The 21058-nt window shown below is 47.4% G+C and overlaps 1 protein-coding gene across 4 annotated transcripts in view; it reads left to right on the top strand.

The window, feature by feature from the left end:
• sim (bHLH transcription factor single-minded) overlaps window positions 1-17973 on the top strand; it is a 48044-nt gene extending 30071 nt beyond the window's left edge. For 2 of the 4 annotated variants that reach the window (XM_089571604.1, XM_089571605.1), the window contains 7 exons: window positions 9446-9531; window positions 10604-10693; window positions 11904-12015; window positions 12080-12365; window positions 13816-13922; window positions 15552-15699; window positions 16353-17973. In XM_089571604.1, the coding sequence (XP_089427730.1) occupies window positions 9446-9531; window positions 10604-10693; window positions 11904-12015; window positions 12080-12365; window positions 13816-13922; window positions 15552-15699; window positions 16353-17589 (2066 nt within the window). In that variant the 3' untranslated portion in view covers window positions 17590-17973. Of the gene's footprint in view, window positions 1-9445; window positions 9532-10600; window positions 10694-11903; window positions 12016-12079; window positions 12366-13815; window positions 13923-15551; window positions 15700-16352 lie in introns of all 4 variants that reach the window. The other 2 variants (XM_089571603.1, XM_089571606.1) reach the window with 1 other exon arrangement.
• The last annotated feature ends 3085 nt before the right edge of the window (window positions 17974-21058 follow it).

Here is a 21058-nt window from a genome sequence, read left to right as displayed (position 1 = left end):
GCGAGAAGGCACCGTGATATGCCAACGTCCTTGTTGGACATAACTCAAGAATGAAATGGCGAATATGCCTCAAAGGAGGCCCTCAGTAGCGTCGACCGATTGCACCTATCCCATGGTTAGTGCCCTGGATTAACCACGGATTAACTGCAAGATCATAAAGATCAGTCGGTACCATTGGCTGGAAGGCTTCCTTAGTGAGGCTCATATCTGCAGCTTCGTTTCACGAGTCGTATGCCACTAGTGTGTCCACCATGTGTTTGCATGAAAAAAGTACACAAAAGCGAAGACGAAGTCGCCCAGTTTACGTATTCCGCAGTGATGAATACAAAATACTTAGCACGAAATTACTCCATTTCATTGCAACTGCCGAATACGCTACTGGAGTTTTAATTTTTTTTTAAATAAATGCCTTTAAAAACTATTTGAATGCTTGAAATACGTTTCGATTCATCAAAATGATTGGCTGGCGCGCTCACACAAATTCTCCAAATCTTAACTTCAACGATCATTTCCTCAAAGTGTCGTGAAGTTTGTGCAACTTGTATTCCTCTTTATTACAGGCTTGCGAAGACAGGTGCTCAGCATGCGTTGCGTAGCCGCGCGGCGGCAAGGCCGGCTTCATTAAAGGTGCACTGAAGAGGAATCTGAACTTGTCTTTTTGCCGCGGGAACTCGATCTACACGTTCCGAGCTTTCTTAGAAACTTCGATTTATTGCCCTGTGTGCCCGATTTCCCCAATTAAATCGAATTAACATCCGGCTCCCGCCTTTTTTTTTTTTTTTTGAATTCTCCCTCGTACGGTGGACGGAGTCGACCAACGCGTGGAGCGCCTTTCCCCCAGTCCCGTGGCGGCTTGCCGCTCTGCCATCGGCGGAGTTATGCGTAGTAGTCCGTAGCAGCAAACAGTCCGCGCGTATTTTTATTTCTTCGGGCTTATTTTGCGGCTATATTATCTGCGAATGAAACTATTTATTCATGGAAACCTAAAAAACAAAATAAAGCGAAAGCAAAGCCTCCACGGGACTGGGTGAAAGGCGCTCCACGCGTTGGTCGACTCCGCCCACCGTACGAGGGAGAATTCAAAAAGAAAGGCGGGAGCCGGACGTTAATTCGATTTAATTGGGGAAATCGGCCACACAGGGCAATAAGTCACTGTTTCTAAGAATGCTAGGAACGTATAGATCGAGTTCCCGCGGCAAAAAGACAAGTTCAGAATCCTCTTCAGTGCACCTTTAAGTGTCGAATTATCGAACAAAATCGTAAAACTTTACCTGAAGTGCAAAAGGCAGCAAAGAATGACAGCGAATCGGTTCGAGGAACTGCGATAAAAAGAAAATTGCTCGTTTACGGTGCACATGGGTGGTAGCTGAATAGATGGGTGACTGGACTTAGCTGGGAGAGGACTTTGTTCTGTCGTTACTGTGATGACAACGATGATGATAATGGAGAATAAAATGTTAAAGTGAAGAACCGGGACTGTATTTTGCAGAGTTATTTTCCTGCACATATCGTTCCCTCTTTATCACCGCTCTCCTAGTTGCCGCCTGTGTTGTCAGAACGGATAAGCATAGCGACAAGCATCAACTGGTGTGTTTGCATTAAAAGTTGTAAATGACCAATGGCAAAAGGGCGCAAGAATGACTCGGGAAAGACTGCAAAATATGGACTTTAACCTCTACTGCCTACTTTTTTTTGGTTCCCGCAATCAGGTGAACTGATAGCCAGCGGTATGAAAATATTCAGAATCTTTTAAGAATTACTTTTTTGTTTCCTTTGCAGAAATGTTTTGCGCCGGCATACTTTTAAAAGCACTTCTGAGTTTTCGGTGCGTGTTTTCACTGCTTCCATGTTCGTTTAATATTCCGTAATTTTAACCGCAAATCTGAACCCCGTTTCTGAAGTAGAAGGTTTCGGAGTACGAGAAACACAGAAAAAAATTGGTACGGTTTTAACATATTCAAGTCTAGTGGACATCTGAAAGCATGTGTTTAGCCTGGTTGGCTCGTGGTTTTCTTTGCTGGGTAGTAGGCACGTCTGGCGACGATATTAGACTGAGGTTAAGCTGATCTGATCTATTCGCGCCGCAGATCGGAAGTTGATGAAGACGACGGTGTGCCATGCACAGCATAGAGTTTCTTACTATTACCTAGAGGGAAAGCTGGCAAGCCGTCTATGGGAGTTTGCATGGAGACCCCACGTGACCACCTCAGCTACCATGGGCGCCCAAAGCATCATGGGGCGGTGAGCTACTTGTTGCGGAACTGCAACTTTTTGCCAAAAAATAATAGAAAAATAAAGCTGTTTGATACCTACAAACGTCCTAACATTCAATATCTTGTCTAATGATTGCAACAAACGAGCAGAAAAGCATTTAAGTGCAAAGTTTGTCTAAAATAAGACATGACTAGCTTTCCTATTGGCCAAGTGATGAACACTAAAAAAACTAATATTTCGTAATTAACAGGCGCACTTTTAAAAGTAAATATGTTTTCAAAAAAAATGTTGTTGTTTAGATACTTTAAGAGGTTTTTTAGTGGCATTTCGGAAGAGTAAAACCTTTTATTGGCGTCGTGTGTCGTCGCGTCTTCACTACTATGGCTTTTGCACACTGCGTTCGCGCGAAAGTCGTCTGCGCACACACGAACTACGTTTTCGGAATGAAACGCCTTAGTACTGCCACTCTGTGTTCCCGAAAAACTACGACTGTGCCGCAACAAGTAGCTCACCGCCCCATGATGCTTTGAGCGTCCATGTTGGCTGAAGTGCAGCGCCGCCAGCTTTCCCTCTAGGTAGTAGTAAGAAACTCTGTGATGCACAGGGCGAGAGCTTGTTGTAGTTTAACTCGAGGCGTCACCGGCTGCGCCGATGGCGTAGTGCTCTCGTGCAGTGGCCAGCGAAGTTGATCTGTTCGCGCTAACGCGGGCTCAAAATCCGGTCGCGGCAATATTCATTTTATTTATCCATAGGTCAGGCTTCAGCAATGAAATGGCGTTTGCAGCTCTTTTGTTATTATTTGGTACCTGCATCGCCTTTCAGCATTACGGCAGGGGGCACTTTCACATTCAAAAAACAAGAAATCATGCACTTAACGCGTGAAAAAAGGCATCATTAGGTAGAACATTAACAATATGTGGCGGCAAAGCATTCCATTCGCGAACTGTTCGCAGAAAAAACGAATAACGGAGTACGTCACCTTTAAAAGGAAATTCATGAAGCTTTTCGCTTCGAGACATAGAAAGGCGGCTTCAAATATTTTGATCCGTCTATGCCAGTCTTGGAATAGAAAATGTTGTGCAAAAATTTTAATCTCAGATTTCTTCTTCGAGTTTTAAGTTCTGGCCACTGAAGATTCCTTGAGAATCTTCAGTGAAGAAGACCGTGAAGTGAGAGAACTGAAGAAGACCGTGAAGTAGAGGTTGCGCTCTAAAAAAAAAAAGTTAAGCGAGACGTCCAGCGAGCCTCACTTCACTATAACCGAGAGGCCACCATTAAACGGAGCAGCAGTCCACAGTCCGCGAAGCCAGCTGCGCGGACATTACACGAAGCTCCTTTTGTAAGCGCAATCCGTTCGGCGGGTTCGCGAGCTGCATACTTTCCATTCCCCTCCCCCTTTTTTCCTCTTCCCCTTCCCCTTTGAACAAACAGGGGATATTTCAGGCTTTGCGTCAGCGCTGTGCGCGCATGAGGCAGCCATCGGCTTTCTCCCTTGTCGCTCCCAAATGCACAGCAGGCCCATACAGAGCCCGCGCGGATGGACATAATATATTTGAGTTGGCGCTGGTTTTCTTCTCTCTCTCTCTCTTCCGTATTCAGCCTTTGTTCTTGTTTGCTTTGAGTCGAGCCATCTTCGCTTCGCTCGGCCCGAGCCAGCCGGCCGACCGTCATCACCGGCATTGTCTCGCTCTACGCGGCAAAGCGTACCCAGTAATTTGGGCTCGATATGTTTAGCGGCATTCGTTATGTAGTCGCGTCGCCGGACAGGGGGATAGCTATGGCTTCATCGGCTCCGATGCTCGTTTGGCTGTTTGCCTTTGGACCCGGCCTAAAAGGCTATTAGGATCGCAATATACGCTGGAATGGAGTGGCCGCGATAAATAACGGGGTGAAAACGATAGCCATGGTGTTTTCTCTATTTTTTTCTTTTTTGTAGCGGTACCGCTCGAATCGATGGGCGGAATTAAACAGGAAGAAAGTGAGACAGCAAATAAATTTGCAGGTAAATGAAAAAATAAGTGTAAACTTCAAATTAAAGGCATCCTCAGTTAGGCGCAACGCGAAAGGGAAAACAGTAAAAAATGTCCCGTGGGCAACACGCAAGCTTTCGTCACGGACGTGACGTTGTTTGGAAGTGTATGCGCCTTTAATTGAGCTGAACAATGGAGGTGTGTGATTTTAATGCGGAAATTTATTCTAGGGCATTTGTGCTAGACATTCACCGATGTTTCGTCGGCACTGCAGAGCTCAGATGGAGATAATATGCATGTCTGCATACGCCTGCACTGAACACATGGTTGTGTATAGGCAGGAGGATAGAACATATATGATATTCAGGTGAGCATATGGAGGAAGATGGAGGGAAGCAAGTAAAAGAAGATAGCTACAATAGAATTCGCGAGCTTCTCATTCTCTTTCTTAACCTCAACAAAGAATACCCTTCCTCCTCGTCTATGGGAGCTCCCTGAAGAAGAAAAAAAGAGACCAAAAGAGAGACGACGAAAACCGTCCAGCAATCGCAGGCGCAAACGATGAGATTACATGTCTGCAACATGTGCAGCAAATCTGCAAATTTTAGCTTTTATGTGAGGGAAGCTATCGCAAGACGTATCTGAAGGGCGACGAGTCTAATGAGTCCTGCATCTCGCCATAGTCAGGCTGCCGTGGCCGCCTATACCCCCCCCCCCGACCCCCCTTCGCTTTTCAGCCCCAAAAAAGAAAATTAAAAGAAAATAGAATGCTGGTTATATAGTTCTGCTTTCCATCATTACTTTTTCTTCCTTCTTTTCTTTTTCCTTGCTTCTCTGATGTATGTGTAATAATTCTTGCCTGTGTCCAAGTGCTGCAGGTTTTATAGCAGGCAGTGTGCGTTGAAAAAGAAAACAAGGCACTTGTGCTTCCGGGAAGAGAGTTTAAGACGGATTATGAGATATCCACTTTTGGTTACGTTTTATGAATGAAATAAAAGGAATCTCTGCCCAGTTTATGAATGCAACATTTTTAATTATTCAGTGTAGCGAATTCGCCGCTTTGCAAGTTTGCGATTTGCGAGGTGGAGCGGCGATGTGATCGGACGCCATTACTGGCATTCTGTGCCTCTGAACAGTAAAAATTAACTCTACTACTCAGTAACGTGATATTGCACCTTTTGCTGTCACCATGTCGTCTCGAAAAATTATCTACTATGCCACGTGATATGCGGTGTGGCATAATGCAGAGCATCGTAGCCTTGTGTGCACTGAGTATAAATTCTGCGCATGCATCCTATACTAATTTTGAAATATACGCGCATTTGCCGGAGGTGGTTTGTGCCCGCATCTATCGGAGACACAAGTTTAAACAGTAAGCCTATTTGACTTATATATGTCGAAATTTTTTATCGAGGTAAGCATTGATGTTCAACCGAACTTCGGTGAATTGCGACAGAATGTTAGCGTATCGCGAACATTTGCAAGCAGGGCATGCAAAGCTTGCTGGCTTACTCCGATTTCGGGCCCTTAAAGTAAGGGAGCTTTCCAGGAGTATAATTTAGCGAGAGAGATGATGACGTCCTTAGCTGCGCCGTTCTGCATACAGTTTTTTTTTCTTTTCTCGACAAAGAAAAAGAGCTAGTCAATATGAAGACGTACGCTTAACCTTAAGCATTATTTACTCAAGAATTGTAAACACCATACCGCTCGGTTAGGTACTATGGCCTTAAATGTACAATGTGTACGTCAATGGAAGAAACATCGGCGTCAATAAAAGAGAAACAGAACTATCATCAATAAAAGATAACATAAAACGTATAGCGTGCACATCTCAACTACCACTCCATCACATTGCCTCACATATTTTGAAGTTTTATCCGAGCTTCTTCAGGCGCTTTGTCACTTCACATCGCAGACCTACACGCCGAGAAATTAGTACCTGAATGGGCTGTGAACTGAACAATCTTATCTTGTTAATAAATTTACGAGCACAAGCTTTGCTTTAGAGCTTGCAGAACATTACTCTAATTTGCTCTTCATAGGTAAAACGCCAAGATTTTCGTGAAAATGATTACAATGCCAATGCGCATTATTGGGTCTTTATGTCATTGATCACAAAGCTCAGCTATTCGTTTGTTATTGAGTTCTTTTAATTGTTCTTTTTTTATAACCGTGCTTTCTAAATTAACTTTGGAACTGACTCACCGAGTTTTCACCAGGTGAAGATAATGGGACAAAAGCGCCTATCTACCGCACTTCACTGCTCCGATCTATACTCGCTTTCCCGCTTTCAGCTCACCTTTTGAGTCCAACCTGCGCTTTGGCCATTTGATTCCGTGTCCCCGGCTACATCTGTGAGCTCTCTCGCAATGGATTAGGTGGGCGCGTTGCTCCGCTGGGCCACTTGTGACGTCACCTACAAACGCGCGCTAATTCCGCGCAATCCACCTCTAATCAAAGCGCTGCTGTTGATATTCCTACACGGCGTTGGTTCATATCGGCAAACGTTCAAGGTGAGGATTACGAACGGATCCCCAACTCCACTTAGTCCACTTTAACAACCGTTCGTTCCAAAGGACCTCAGCATAGCCGCGTTCACCTCATCACGCCTTCGCTCGAGCACACTGCATCTCAATCCGCGCTGAGCGCTAATGGATCATTTAGCGGAGAACGGCCTCGCTGAGAGCCGCTTTTAATCCGGCACAGTTTTTATTCAACGCCGCCTCCGCCCTCTCGGGTTCGCGCCACCGAACTCTGCTGCTAGGTATATACACAAACGCGGGCGTAACCGTGGAAGGCGGGATGAAATGCGTGCGCATTTGTGTTCTTTTCGCGCGTTTTTCCTTGCGCCACTCTGGGAATGTTTCGCGCGCTTTTCGATGCGCGGGCACGTTCCGCGTCTTTGGAACGAATCCCGTCTCCCTCTCATTATCCCTCCCCCTCTCTCACTCCCATCTCTTCTCCTCAGTCGAAGAGTTCACGTTTGCACTGCCGCTGGGAGACTCGGCTTCGGCGTGCGCACATAAAGCATGTTTACAAAGTGTGGACGCCCGCTGCAAAAGTAGAGGGAGTTTGAATTTTAACAAAATATTGATCTTGGCGCATTGGACAAAGGCATTTATTTGTTTCTCCGGGAAGAGAGGAGTCGGGATGAGGTCGTTCCTGGCGTTAGTGGCCGTTCCACTGCCGTGAGACGGACTTCAAAGACTTGCACGCCGTCTTGGGCGTGCAAGACGAGCCCTGCATGTAACGATGCTGGAAGCAGGTTCCTGGGTGGGACGTATACTTTTCCGATATCTTTCCTGCATAATATGTTATTTTTGTTTGTTTTAGTGACATCGTTTGCGCTGCTTAGTTTTACTCTGTCTGCACTCTAAACACAAAGCAGTAAAAGGGAATAAGCTGTCTTCTACCATACTCTCTTTTCTAGAAGGGAGCATGCTAGAAGAGCGCTTACTTCTTTTTTTTAGTTCCACATAGGCGTGTTTGGGTTTAGAGTGTTGATATCACTTCTGAGTAAAATTCAGTTACTCTGCGAGTCAACACACGCACTGTGTAACTTAATTTCCGTGTGCCCCCGTCCTTGTCGGGCTCTGGAACGATGGAGTAGAGGCCTCCTTCTTTATTCCCGTGGGGGCTCAGAAGCGTTCGCTGCTATGGTTTTCTGCCATTGATTTCAATGGCAGAGAGCAAGTAAGCTTTCAATGGCAAACAAGTTATGGAAGAAAACAAATAAGCTTTCAGTGGCTGCAATGTAAGGAGAGCGATTTTCACTAGAAGATCTGATAAAAGAGCAGGCTCGAATCGAAATAATTCTGAATATAACCTACGAACGTTATTGCGAGAGTGAGCTGGTGTGCGCTCCTCCGTCATAGCACCTCCTATAGGACTACGTCAGAGAGGCACTTCCTCTCCCGTCCCCTCCACCTAGTCCACAAAATACAACTAAGCATCTTACACATCTCCGCATGGTCCTACCACTGTTCTCTCTAGCTATCCCAGCCTGATCTAATTGCCTTGAATTGAAAGCAAAGCTTGGCTATTGCCTGTACACATGCCGCATGTAACCATGGTGTGTGCATAGCATGGAGGGGTTGCATTGCATGTAGCCATGTAACCCCCACCCCTTCCACAACCCACCGCCTCCATCATGAAGTGCCTCGCTGAATTCGAACTAGTTAACGATAAACTGGCTCTAGTAAAATAAGTTCATCCCCTCCTCGGCGACTAACACAGAGCTAAAGATGTTGAATAAAGGGCCTTCTCTACACCCTCTCTCTCACTGTGCCCGTAGGCGTGACCGTAACTGCCTGCACCGAATTCACTTGGACGCACACAATACTTTCTCCATAAAATTGGTGCATCAAGCAACCCTCTGCGGTCAACATGTGTTGTCCACGACGATCTTCAACACTTGGTCTGCTGCTCCCAGGTTTTTAATACTCACCGCAAGCATTGCTAAGTATCTTAGGACTCCGCCTGGACGTCGTTCTGTGCCTGGAGCATGTCCTTGGACCCTAGAATGACGCTTCTTCGGCTGCGCGTGGGACAAAAGCCTTACTAGTTTATGTTAGGAACATGGATCCGATAACACCCTGTAATGATCCTGTGTGTTTGTGAGTTCACTAGTATTGTGTTTGCTTGATTACACCTTTCACCTTTTCTTTTATTTTATTCCTTTCCCCTTTTCTTCACCCTTTTCCTGCGCCCTCATCTGGAGTGGCATGCCAGGTTAGCAATCAGACACATCTCTCCTGTATTGAATGAAATCTCTCTCTCTCGTTCATTGTAATGTTGCTCGTTTACGTTCATCACCGGGCACAACAAATTTAGCTTCGCGCTTTCCAGCGCCTAGTCTTGCTCGGCATGTTTAACAGCCTTTGACAGTATTTTCATGAATATGCGTCTTGTATCTGCGTTTCTGGGCCGCTGCCGTTACCAAAATGGCTCGTTGGTCTTGTCGAGCTATGTTCACAAATCTTTCCCCGGATGGCCACCATAACTGCTTTAAATGTTCAAAATAAAGTCGATTTAATTTAATTTGTTCCGATTCGACCAGCTGGTCACTCTTTCCGCAGACAATTCGTACTCACCTCGATGAGACAAACACGAAAATTCAGAGCTTTTTTATTTATTATCCTCCCTTTTCGATATAAACGGTGTGCCAATGGCTACATATGAGCGGCGCCATCAAAGCGTGCGAATTTCGCTTACAGGCGCCCGCAGAGGTGACGCAAGAATTCACTGTGCATCGCACGCAGGTCTGGGCGACAGCTGGGGTTCGTGTCCTCCGGTCACCTCGAGTCGGGAAGGCGCCATCAAGGAGCTCGGATCTCATCTGCTTCAGGTCTGCCCCGCCTTCAATTTGTTATCAACTTGTATAGCGCAGGTGTCACTCCGCAAAGGGAGTCATTCAGGCCTCCTAAAATTTAACAGACACAATAAATATTATCACTCTGTCAACCACCGGTGTATTTCTCTCGGCTTTGCTAATTTAACAGTAGCACAACATATGTTAATTTCCGCCAGGAATATCACAAGCAAGAAATATAGACAACAAGAGTTCTTCTTTAGACACACAAAAAAAAAAAAAATAAGCACGCGCTTTTGAAAGCACCAAAAGTATTCTGTCTAACATCTCCGTTCTAATTCTGCAACGACCTCCGAAAGTCGAACACATTATGTTCACTAGCATCGTAAGGCCACTGAACAACACTTGTTAAAGCAAAACACCAAATTCCACCCTCAGAGCTATCCGCACGCAATCTGTTGTGGCCGACAGGTCTGTGCAGCAAACCATGTCCAACATTCATGTACAAAATTTTTTTTAATATTGGAAAATTGTAAGGCACTGCTATGAAAATATTTCAGGTAATGATCCAGTCTTCTGATGCGTACCGAAATCTTTCGTTTAAAATCTTTCCATCGCTCGCATCGATCAGTTATGAATGCCTTAGAAAAGCAGTGGGGAAGCTTTTGGCGGTAGCAAAACGGTTGTAAGAAAAAAAAATGTAAGCCTGTCGACGGGAGAGCTGCGGATATATTGGTTGTTATAGCGGAATCTTACAATATATGAAAAAATTGCGTTCATAAACTCTTTATCGTTCAAAAACGCTTGTGTCCAGAATTGCTGGGTATTTTCCTGGCGAACCACATTTAAAAAGCGCTGAATACCAGTCAACCAAACCCTAGAGACCGGTGTCTGAAAGCCTCCCCTTTATTATCGCCTCTTCCATGGGGTAACTTACTGCTTACTTAATCCTTAAAAATACAAACACCATAGCGACACTATGGCTGCATGGGGGCGAAATCCTTTTGAAGTCTAAAAATGATTTAACATAAACAGTTTAACAGCGCCGTGCATGATGTTTGTTTGAGACCATGAGCTGACTGCCGTGTGCGTGCGTTGTCCCCAGCAGACGCTGGATGGCTTCATATTCGTGGTGGCCCCCGACGGCAAGATCATGTACATCTCCGAGACGGCTTCCGTGCACCTGGGACTGTCGCAGGTGAGCGCGCATTGACTTGCTCGCGGACCGACACCTTAACGATATGGGCGCAAAGCTGAGCTCGTGTTCAGCCCGATTTCAGTACATCGTTGACAGCTTCTTCTCCTTCAGGCGCAATGCTGCCATAATAAAAAAATTCGCTGACAATCAATGCGACTCATGCTGTATAGTATGCGTTAGCATTGAAGAAACCCCGGACGGAGCAGCCGTTGACGGCTTCAGACCACGCGAGCGGGTGGGGTGATCCAGTCCATTAATCACCTTGTGACACGCAGTACCACCTCTCCACTCTCCCCACCCCTCGACTCTGATTGGCGACCGGGTTGTCCCTCTCGCCACCCGTCGCTCCCCACCGTCTCTTCACTATCCCCTGAATTTCCTCCTCTCCACTTTGCCTCCTGCCAACCGAGGCTTCACATAACTGCGGATGCTTTTTGCGATAATGGCCGCTCTAATGCTAACGCATTAAAACTAAACAAAGAGGTAAACTTTCTTCTCTGCAGTGGCAGAAGCTGTTGGTACTACTGCGGCAGAGTTCCGCAACACAGTTCCTTCTCTCCTTACCTTTCTTCCCTCGCATTCGCCCTTGCGCTCGCATCCGCTCTCTGACAGGCGCGTGTGTGCCTTCGCCTTTAGTCCTTTTGAGTAGCGAGAAAGCCAGCAACTATAAGCCACGCCAGGGACAAACTACGCGCAAGTGGGTACAAAAGCAGCACAGAGAGGAGGCGTCGCACGTTAAGTTTATCGAGCTAGAGGCACTTTATTCTGCCAGCAGCTAAATGCGTTGAGAGGCTCATACTGTTCTTGCCGCCCTTCTGTTCCACGCCAACTACTCCACGGCCATTTTACAGCAATGATTTCAAGCAACTACCTGAGGTGTCGCTGCCGTACTTGTTACGTAATACCGGAAGAACCCTATTTTTTTCTCATTCGTTATTTCGCAGCATCCCTTCGTGGGTACAGGCACCAAACCACCGAGTAGAATGTTGCATAAAATTTATTTCATGATTCCGCGTTTCAGAGTTGCGCGGCAAAATAGACTACAATTTATGCATAAGGTCAGACACAGCAAACAGAATAACAATCGCTTCGTCTTACATTTTAGGTAAGACCTGCCTAAAGCAAGGCTAACACGGAGCTCGGCGACCAAGGTCGTGCTATGGTATTTTAGCGCCTATAGAGTGTATTCACAATGTTAAGCCTGTCGCAGGTGGAGCTGACGGGCAACAGCATCTACGAGTACATCCACCCGGCCGACCACGACGAGATGACGGCCGTGCTCACCCTGCAGAGCGCCCTGCCCCACCCGCACAGTGCCCAGGGTTAGTTACCACAGCCGCCGCTGCATGGCACCAGTGGTATGATACGTCTCATACCCCTATGCAGAGCTGGAGGTGGACCGTTCCTTCTTCGTGCGCATGAAGTGCGTGCTGGCCAAGCGCAACGCGGGCCTCACGGCGGGCGGCTACAAGGTGATCCACTGCAGCGGCTACGTCAAGGTGCGCCACTACTCCATGGACGCGGCGCCCTACGACGGCTGCTACCAGAACCTGGGCCTGGTCGCCGTCGGCCACTCGCTGCCCCCGTCGGCCATCACCGAGATCAAGATGTACTCCAACATGTTCATGTTCCGCGCGTCGCTCGACCTCAAGCTCATCTTCCTCGACGCCAGGTATACTCTATCGCCTTCTCCGACGGAAACATGTGGGGCACGTCTGTTTCCCAGTTACTGCGGGATGTTGCGCTCTGCGTACTCGCTTAGGCGGAAGCTCTAGAACGGCACAAGATTAAGGGATAAGACAGTGTACTCAGGCATACAACACTGCAACGATGTTTCGTGACTTTTGGGGGCCCATTGCCTAGTTCGACAGCGCGAACGCGAGGCTATATTTGCGTTTCATCGGCCGGAGAACTATCATCACAGCCCTCAACAAACTAACCCTAGGGTGAATTTTCTGCCTTTTCTGTAGTACGGCATATCTGCAGCAGTGATGTACCATTCGAGGAGTCTTCTTTTTTTCGGGGAATTTTAAGAGTAATATTGGGCGAAAAAAGAATTTTCGCGAAGTTTCGAGGAAGTTTAAGAGCAGAAATTGCACCACTTTTTTCAAAGTGGTGAAATTTTGAAGCTGATGCAGGAAAAAAGTACTGAAATAAGGATCTTTCAGTCAAATCGAGGGGATTTTCGGTTACGGCATGAAACATCGCTGTTCCACAGCTAGTCACACTTTTCCTCCTCACAGAAGTATGCGATCAGCCGCTTAAGAAAACTGCCTTCGTGGAAAGGAACGAAGTTTATTCGCCACACTAACGCTTCAGATTTGCACCATGTATAGGGAGGAAGCTCTATCACGTTCCCCACCAACCGCGTAAAAGCGCGCACTGCAAAAGGCTGCCATTTTCGTTTTACGTCAGGCAGTGCTTATCAGGATCTGTTCACTTACACTATGCAGTTTTCCGCGTCATGCAATATCCATTGCCAAGAGCTATGTTTTACATGGGCTCCCCAAGGCAGTCAGTTGCTTCACCTCGCAAAAATGGGGAAATTACCGTAGATTCAGTGGCACTCTTTCAACCATCCCTTTGCAGTAGTTGCAATAGGGTGTTTGTCAGAACGTACTTAACTCGAATACTGATAACTTTACCTGAGGCGCCAAACCTTGAGCCCTTATCAATTACACATCTCAGCGTGCAAGTGCCCATCTGGTACTTCCACCCCAAGGTGATTAGCAGGGTGGACACTACACATTTTACATGTAGTGACATAATAACTCAAACTGAGGTATAAAGGTATCCTGATCCGTGTACTTCGTTTTTCAAAATAAAAAAAGAACGCCAACTGTGATTCCTGCCCACATAAATGAAGAAACATCGTAGCAAACATTATGTTAATGAAATAAAACTCAGATTTGAAGAGCAGGAGGGGGGAGGGAAAATTCTATTTAATTATGCATGTAATTCCAGTTTCGTGCAATGAATAGCCCAATCGCCGACAGCAAGAGCTTTTGTCACAGGTCTGGCTGCGCTCTGACGACGGTCGAGTGTCATTGTATTTGTTCGAATTCCCTGTTTGTATATGCATCAACGCTTTCAATCAATCGCTATATTCATGCGTACCGTAGGGTGGCGCCGCTGACCGGCTACGAGCCGCAGGACCTGATCGAGAAGACGCTGTACCACTACATCCATGGCTACGACTGCCTACACATGCGTTACTCCCACCACACATGTGAGCACCTTCCGTTTACTTTGGGAACTGACCTAAAGCGAGCTGCTCCGCTCACTGTTTCAGTTGATTGACATAGACTTACCAGAACTGACATCAACGGAACAGGCAAGAGAGATACACTATTCTCTCGGGGAACCTCCGTGAAGGGATCCGACCTCCTACAGGTTGAAACTAGCTTAATTTCCTGTATTACACTGTAGTCTATAGGCGAGCTGGGCACTTTGCTTCGCAAAACACGTCTTCATTGTCGCTTTCCTGGCCCTGTTTCTTGAAAAGCCGATGTTTGGGCTAAGAAGGGCCCAGTGTGTTTGCAACAGTAGTAGAGGGACCAAAGTATCTGATCGCCATAACTGTCACTACCACAACCACCCGATACTACTGTACGCGGGTTCAAATACCTCCTGCAGTTGTCTTAGATTCAGGAGGACCGCTGCGGTGGCCTAGTACCTGGTTTGAGCATCCACGTTTATGCAGTAAGGATGAAGTTCCATCCCGAGTGTCTTCGTTGCGCCGTTTTTTCAATGGGCAAATAAGCGACCCACCCTGTGCAGGTCGAAGCCGTTAGCCATGGCGCTGTTTCGTCAAGTAGCCCTTGCGTTATTAAAATCGACTCATCATCGTCAGTTATCTGAGAATGTCATTATCTTGAACTAGTCATGGCCCCCATATTAAATCAAATATTCCCGTGCCCATTACGTCCCCTTACTGTCTTCTTTCCCTTGGTGTACATTCTTACAAGACACCACCGGTTGATGTTTTGCTCAATTTAGCTAAAGTCGGACTCTTCCAAGTCATGCAATACATTGGAAAAATGTATTTCATGACTTGGCAGAGTCCAGTTTTCAGCTAAATTCCCTCCGCGAGTAAATTTTACTCTATTTCTTGCTTCTTGGTTCTTCTTCGTGTGGCATGAGAGATGTTCATTAGGTTTGCGTTGTGACAGCCTAAAAAAACATTAACCCTGAACAGCGCCATAAATTACCTGGAGAATAAATGTGTGACTTCTCTTCCCGCAGTAGTCGCGCAGTGTTTCCGTCATTGCACTTTAGCTAATCTGCCACTCAGTGCTCAAGCTCGCACATCGGTGAGTCGAATATGGTGCCAAGTGCACAGAAAACATGTGTTGATAGAAAGATACGTCATTGGGTGCAAGCAGGATCAGAGCGGCAAAATATTCGAGTCAATGGTCGCTGTCTGCGATAGACACAGCACTCGATAATAAAGCCAGCAGTATAAACGGTGGGTAGAAGCCGATCCCTGTATATATAATGATGAACGTAATTCTCTCTTTTCTCTACCACTCTCTAAATGCAGTCTTACGCTTTTACTCGTTTATTTTTTTCTACTATAGTTCAGTAAAATGTCACAACTGTCGAGGTAAAGCCATTATGGGAAAAGTAATTCCATTTATGGGAAACCAGAGAACGTGAAAAGGCCTTCCTCTGTCAACAGACTTACACAGGCGTCAAGTGTAGCCTGAACTTCCATTCTTTCCTTGTTTGTTTTTTGTGTGTGTGTGTGGGGGGGGGGGGATTATTGTGGCGACTCTCTTGTAGCTTGTGGGTTCACCTCTTGTTTCACATCTTGTGGGTTTAGAAGACGTCCTAAACAGGCCCCTGAATCTCGCAGTGCTGCTCAAGGGACAGGTGACCACCAAGTACTACCGGTTCCTCTCCAAGGAAGGCGGCTGGGTGTGGATGCAGAGCTACGCCACCATTGTACACAACAGCCGGTCCTCGAGGCCTCATTGCATCGTCAGCGTCAACTACGTCATCAGGCAGGTTGCGCGCTGCATGTTTGCGCAAGAATGTCTTTTCCATACAGCGCATTTAAATTCGTTCGCGCCTGTTCGCATCATCAGTGTAGATTCAGGGCACATTCTGTGCTTGTGTACACCATCTGTCACATTCAATAAGAGCGCGAATAGCCCGCAATATCACGCAATTCCGCATAAGAGTCCTAGAAACAAAATATTGCCAATCAATGGCTGTTGCCTGCCGCTAACAAAATAAAGGTCACTGGCTTTGGCAGGAATAGTCTACAACGAAAAATGCTGAAAGGACTTATGCACTTATGGCTGCGAAACATCTATTTTCAGATAGTTTTTATACTTCCCGGACATGCATCAATGTTAATGAATCCGATTGGCACGAAGCACTCGAATCGTCAGAGGCAGTGGTCTCCTGCCTTTCGTTCAAAGACGGTGCCGGTTACCTAGCCACTCTGAGTTTTATTGTCATTTCCATGTCTCTTGTGTATATCCCAGTAAGAAGTGTCTTCTGCTGTAACGGAGAATCTCCTCTATTCGCGACGTCAGTTCGTGGCCTACTGTAGATTCGAGATGCATTTCTCCATGATTCATGTAATAAGAGATCCACCGGTGTACATGTATTGCTAAGCGACTAAGATTTTATTTATTTTTTCGCGCAGTGAGCCTCAGGCCCAAGATATCCAGCTGCAAGTACATCAGACCAGAACGAAGACATCGCCTTGCACCAGCTACGCCAGTACTGACGTCGTCCCTACCTCGGTGCCGTCCTCGAACAGCAAACCCGCTCCAGGCAAGATCAAGTCCTCCAAAGGGAAGTGCCGGCGGTCTCCGTACTACTGCAGCGCGAGCACATCCGAAGCCTGCTCCAACGGCGGTGGCGGTGATCCTGCCGGCCAGTCGTGTTACGACCAGACGGCAGCCGCGCCATACGGCGGCGAGTTCCTGTCCGCCTACGTGCTTCCCTTCGGCGAAGATCGGTGGGGCGGCCCCTACGGTTTGCCTCAAACCGACTCCGGTAGCTGTTGCGCCCAACAGCCAAGAGCTGCTCCGACGACCTCCAACTACGGCGCCATGCCTGAAGAGCGCTACCTGACCAGGACAGAGTTGGAAAACTTTCCGGGTTACGGAGAGTGCAGCGCCCTCGGTGCAGAAGCGGTCGACGACGGCGCGAACGGGTCGACGCGGTCGGCTTCCCTACTCCAGTGCGCCGACCTTTACTCGGTCAAGGATGCGGCCATGTCTACGTCATCCTGTTCCCGCAGCAGTGGTTCAGCTCACGACCTGGTTGCCAGCCCCGGGAATTCTTCGCTATTCCAGCACAGACCCTACAGCGCTCACTCGGACTCTACGCTTTCCGAGTCCGACCTGGAAGGTATCCAGACGATGCATCAAGCTCCTTCGCAAGCGGCGCAGCCTTCTACGAGGAGGTCACCTTGTTCGAGTAGGAGTGCGTTCGATGGCTCTCCCGGTCCTGCGCACAAGTCTGAATCTGCGACACCCACTCCCGGCGCGCTCCCTTTGGAAGACGGTGGTCATTCAAGCGGAGTTGCTCTTCAACCCACGACGAGCTACCATAGCCCAGTCGTGGATGGTACTTCGTCGTCGCCGGGTGTTCTACTCAAGAACTCCGTCGATGGCTACGAGGCCCTTGAACCTCCCGTGGACGTCTTTGCGCTGTACGGTCAAAGACTAGTGACCGGAGAGTACGACAGCGCCGCTCGGTTTTTGCTACCATCGTGTGAGCGTGGGCCGGTGACGCATATGGCCTACAGGCACGAGGCACCCGCGCCTTCCAATACGCCATTCACCGGTGCTACGGACAGACAGGCGCCTGGATACACCAGTGTTATTGTGGACGCGCAGCAGTACCATGTGTCCAATGGTTTCGTGCACTGAGACGAAAACAGCCTGGAGTGGGGGAGGGATAGAGATTGAAGTTGAAAGACGGTGCAAGCGGATTTTATGTGTACATATGTACAGGACAGAAGGTTCACAGGCGTCTTGTTTGACGAAACCAGTTCAGTACCATAAATGCGTGGATTTAACACATGGGAGGTTTAATTTGCAAACTATAATGACACAGGAGTTATCAAAAGGCGACTGTGTCACCTTTAATCTCCCCAAGATTGACATGCGTTCTTTTATTCAATGACTGTTAACTGTGACTTTGACAAGAAATATGTGCACGTTTATTTTCGTCATGATGAAGAGGTCACCAGCGAAGCTTTCTGAAAAAGCATGTTATAAATAAAGATATCTTTCTTTTTTCTGGACGTCTAAGGCTCGCCAGAGAAAGCTGCTTATTGATCGGAATGACACCCACTGTTACTGGTGTTTTAGTGAAAACTGGAGCGCCTCTCTTATGTCCCGCTAGCGGCATCGCAATGCTTAGCGCAGGATGCAGGGATAGGAAGCGCCTGAAGAACCACAGTAAAGGCTCTTATCTAGACGAATTTTTTATCTGAGGGTAAAAGGCGAGGCTCAGCACAATCTCAGAGCCACAGAATGGCGTCGAAACGGCCCCTTCCAATTCGTCCGGCGCTTCTTGGCTTTCAGCATTTAGCTTCTTCTGTGGCTGCTTTTGCAAAATGTGCAAAGCTAACAAGGATGAGGGTCCCTGGTGTACGTTGAGCCGCATATTTCATGAACATATGCAGCCATGCCCTTTTATCCCTGTTTTTATCGTATTCCGCTTTATTTCCCAGCAGTGATGTTCAATGTCGTAATCGAAAATTACCTAACTTAACCCTTTGAGGGTCGAATTATTTTGAAGAAAACTTTTCCAGGTGGTCAAATTACTTTATTGCGGATCTTGAATCTGCAAAATGTATATAATCGAGAATAAATAGTAAAAAAAAAATTAGGAACAGTACTTTGGTGACAGCATCACTCACAACTGGAAAATGTTCAATAGAATACAATAGCAACAGTGATAAGCAACCTAAGAGCAGCCCCAATAAAGATAGAAGTCAACTTTCGCCGCCTCTGCAAAACAGTGCCCACAAAGAGAAAACACGTTTCGCGCGACTCCGTTGCGATCCCGCGGCGGAATCGAAACCGCGTAGGCGCGTTGAAACAGAGGGCGAGAATACCTCGCGAGCAACGGTGATAAGCAAGCTAAGAGCAGCGCCAATAAAGATAGAAATCAGCTTCGGCAGCCCCTGCAAGATAGTGCTGACAAAAAGAAAACTCAAATTTCGCGCGACTGCGTTGCGATCACGCGGCGAAACCAAAACTACAAAAGGGGTGTTGCAGCAGTCTGTGCCGCCGCGCTAAAGCTAGACATAAGTTCTACTTATCTCCGTAAGAAGGCAGCACAAAATTCAAACACTTCTTGTAAGTCCTAAGAGATGGCAGCACCCCCCAGTGAGCACGCATTGTTCTTTTGGCGCAAAATTTCAAACGGAAGATCGAAACCGTACCCGTACGGCAAAGACCTTGCGGGACGGAAAACCGCCGCCGTACATATACGGCAAAAACCTTCAAATGGTTAATTACCTAACAAGCCCTTTTTCCCAGCTTAAAAACTCCGGCAATTTAGAAAAAAGTGGCATGATGATGGTTCTAAAAAATTTCTGGAATTTTCGAAAAATTTTCTTTTCGCCAAAATTTTGGTACCTCAAGTTTCCTGAAAAGGAAAAAGTCCTCGAACGGAGCAGCACTGTTTCTCGTGTGCGCATTTTCTTCGTCCACTATAGCCGGATACAACTCAAGTACACAGCGGCAAATGCCCCAGCCAATGGCGTCGGCCGATTCTCCCCCTCTCCCCCTTGACCGATACCCTTTGAACTGCTAGCGTGAAATCGCAGGGAGTGGCAGTCTTAATCGGATTAACAGCGGCCTCATCAAAATTGGCTTATGACATTGGCTGGAAGGCCGCCTCCTTTGAGGTGCATCTGCCGCTTCGTTCTTGAGTTGTATCCGACTGTAGTACCATAAACTAACATCAAAACCTGTGGACCTGTGTCAAACTGGACACATGAAAGATGTCAAGAGCTGCAGAGCACTGCTAGTAAATCGACTCATAAGCTTTCAATTATGATCAAAAACAGAAGGATGTTGATCAGCTCAAAAGGAATTTAATTATAAGACATCATCCCACCGCAAAAAAAAATGGCTGAGGCTTAGCTAAGGTTAAGCCTAGTCAGATGCGAAGCATATTGATGGCTAGGCTTGGTAATACATGGCTTTCCTTGGTTGACGTTATTCCCGCTCTTCATCGGTCTCTGTGGCACGCTGAAGCTTTCGCTTCTCGTTCAAATCAGCCCTGCTTCTAGCGGCATCCCAACACCTGGCCGCCTCGTAAGTTCCCGGAGAGCGAGGCAAGCTCAGCTTTATACCGCTGCTGTAGCGTCACGTGGTCAGCCGCCGCGCCTCTGATGTGGAGCCTCCACCGCCGCGGCCGACCGCGCGAGCCGGCAGCCCGTCTCTCCTCTGCTGTGACGTCATGTTGTCACGTGGCGTCACGTGGTCACGCTAAAGGTCAATGGTAGCTCCACCGCCGCGCTCGACGGGCTTTAGTGTAGCTCTAGTAATATGCTTCGCATAAAAAACACACGGACGCCCAGAATTATGTCCAGAACTAACTAGCGCAGCTCTCTACGCTTATCAAAAGGTATTTAACTGCGAGCAGGAAAAACCATGCAGCGTTTCTTTCATAATGCGCTTTTTTGGTTCTAAGCACCTTCCGACCATATCAAACATTATTGGCTGTAAAGCGACCTTAATCCAAGAAGTGCCTTGGGGTATCAGCGATGACCGCTTCCGCGCTGGTCGTCAGCCAAAGTCGCCCTATGGCGGTGGAATCGGAAGGCACGGGAAGTACAGAGCAAAATATTGTTTGAGGACAGACTAAGAAAAATGGATGAAAAGAGGTGGGCGCTGCGCAACCAAAGTCTTCAGGTACTTGTGCAGTAAACATGCGGACACTCGAGAGAGGACAATGACTAGAAAGCTTACGACAGGCTACACAGGCAACAGAGAGAAAAAAGTTGATAGTAGTTGTGGAAGTACAAGACCTTTATTCAGCCATAATTTACAGGCCGAGCATGTCGACCGCATGGGCGACCAGAAGTTGCTGTTCTTCCTCCCCTTCAGCGCCAATCCAGTCGAACCAGGTGGTGATGGATAAAGAAGGTGGGGGTAGGAACCCGACTGCTGAGCAGCCGGGCAACAGAAGAGGCAATGGGCCAGGTCCGCATACATACAGGGGCAGTTGGGACAGGAAGGTTCTGATTGATAGCGATAGAGAAAAAGGCGAGACGGGGTGATAACTGCATTCATTTGGATGTGCCGAAGAAGGCGAGCCTCCGGAACCGTGAGCGATGGATGAGGGGGAGGCTAAAAGCGTTTGTCTAGGCGGAGC

This window comes from Amblyomma mixtum, chromosome 2 (assembly GCF_055824585.1).
Source record: "Amblyomma mixtum isolate Tamu chromosome 2, ASM5582458v1, whole genome shotgun sequence".
Taxonomy (NCBI): domain Eukaryota; kingdom Metazoa; phylum Arthropoda; class Arachnida; order Ixodida; family Ixodidae; genus Amblyomma; species Amblyomma mixtum.
The sequence above is the reverse complement of the archived record's forward strand: the minus strand, read 5'-3'. Positions and strand labels throughout refer to the sequence as shown.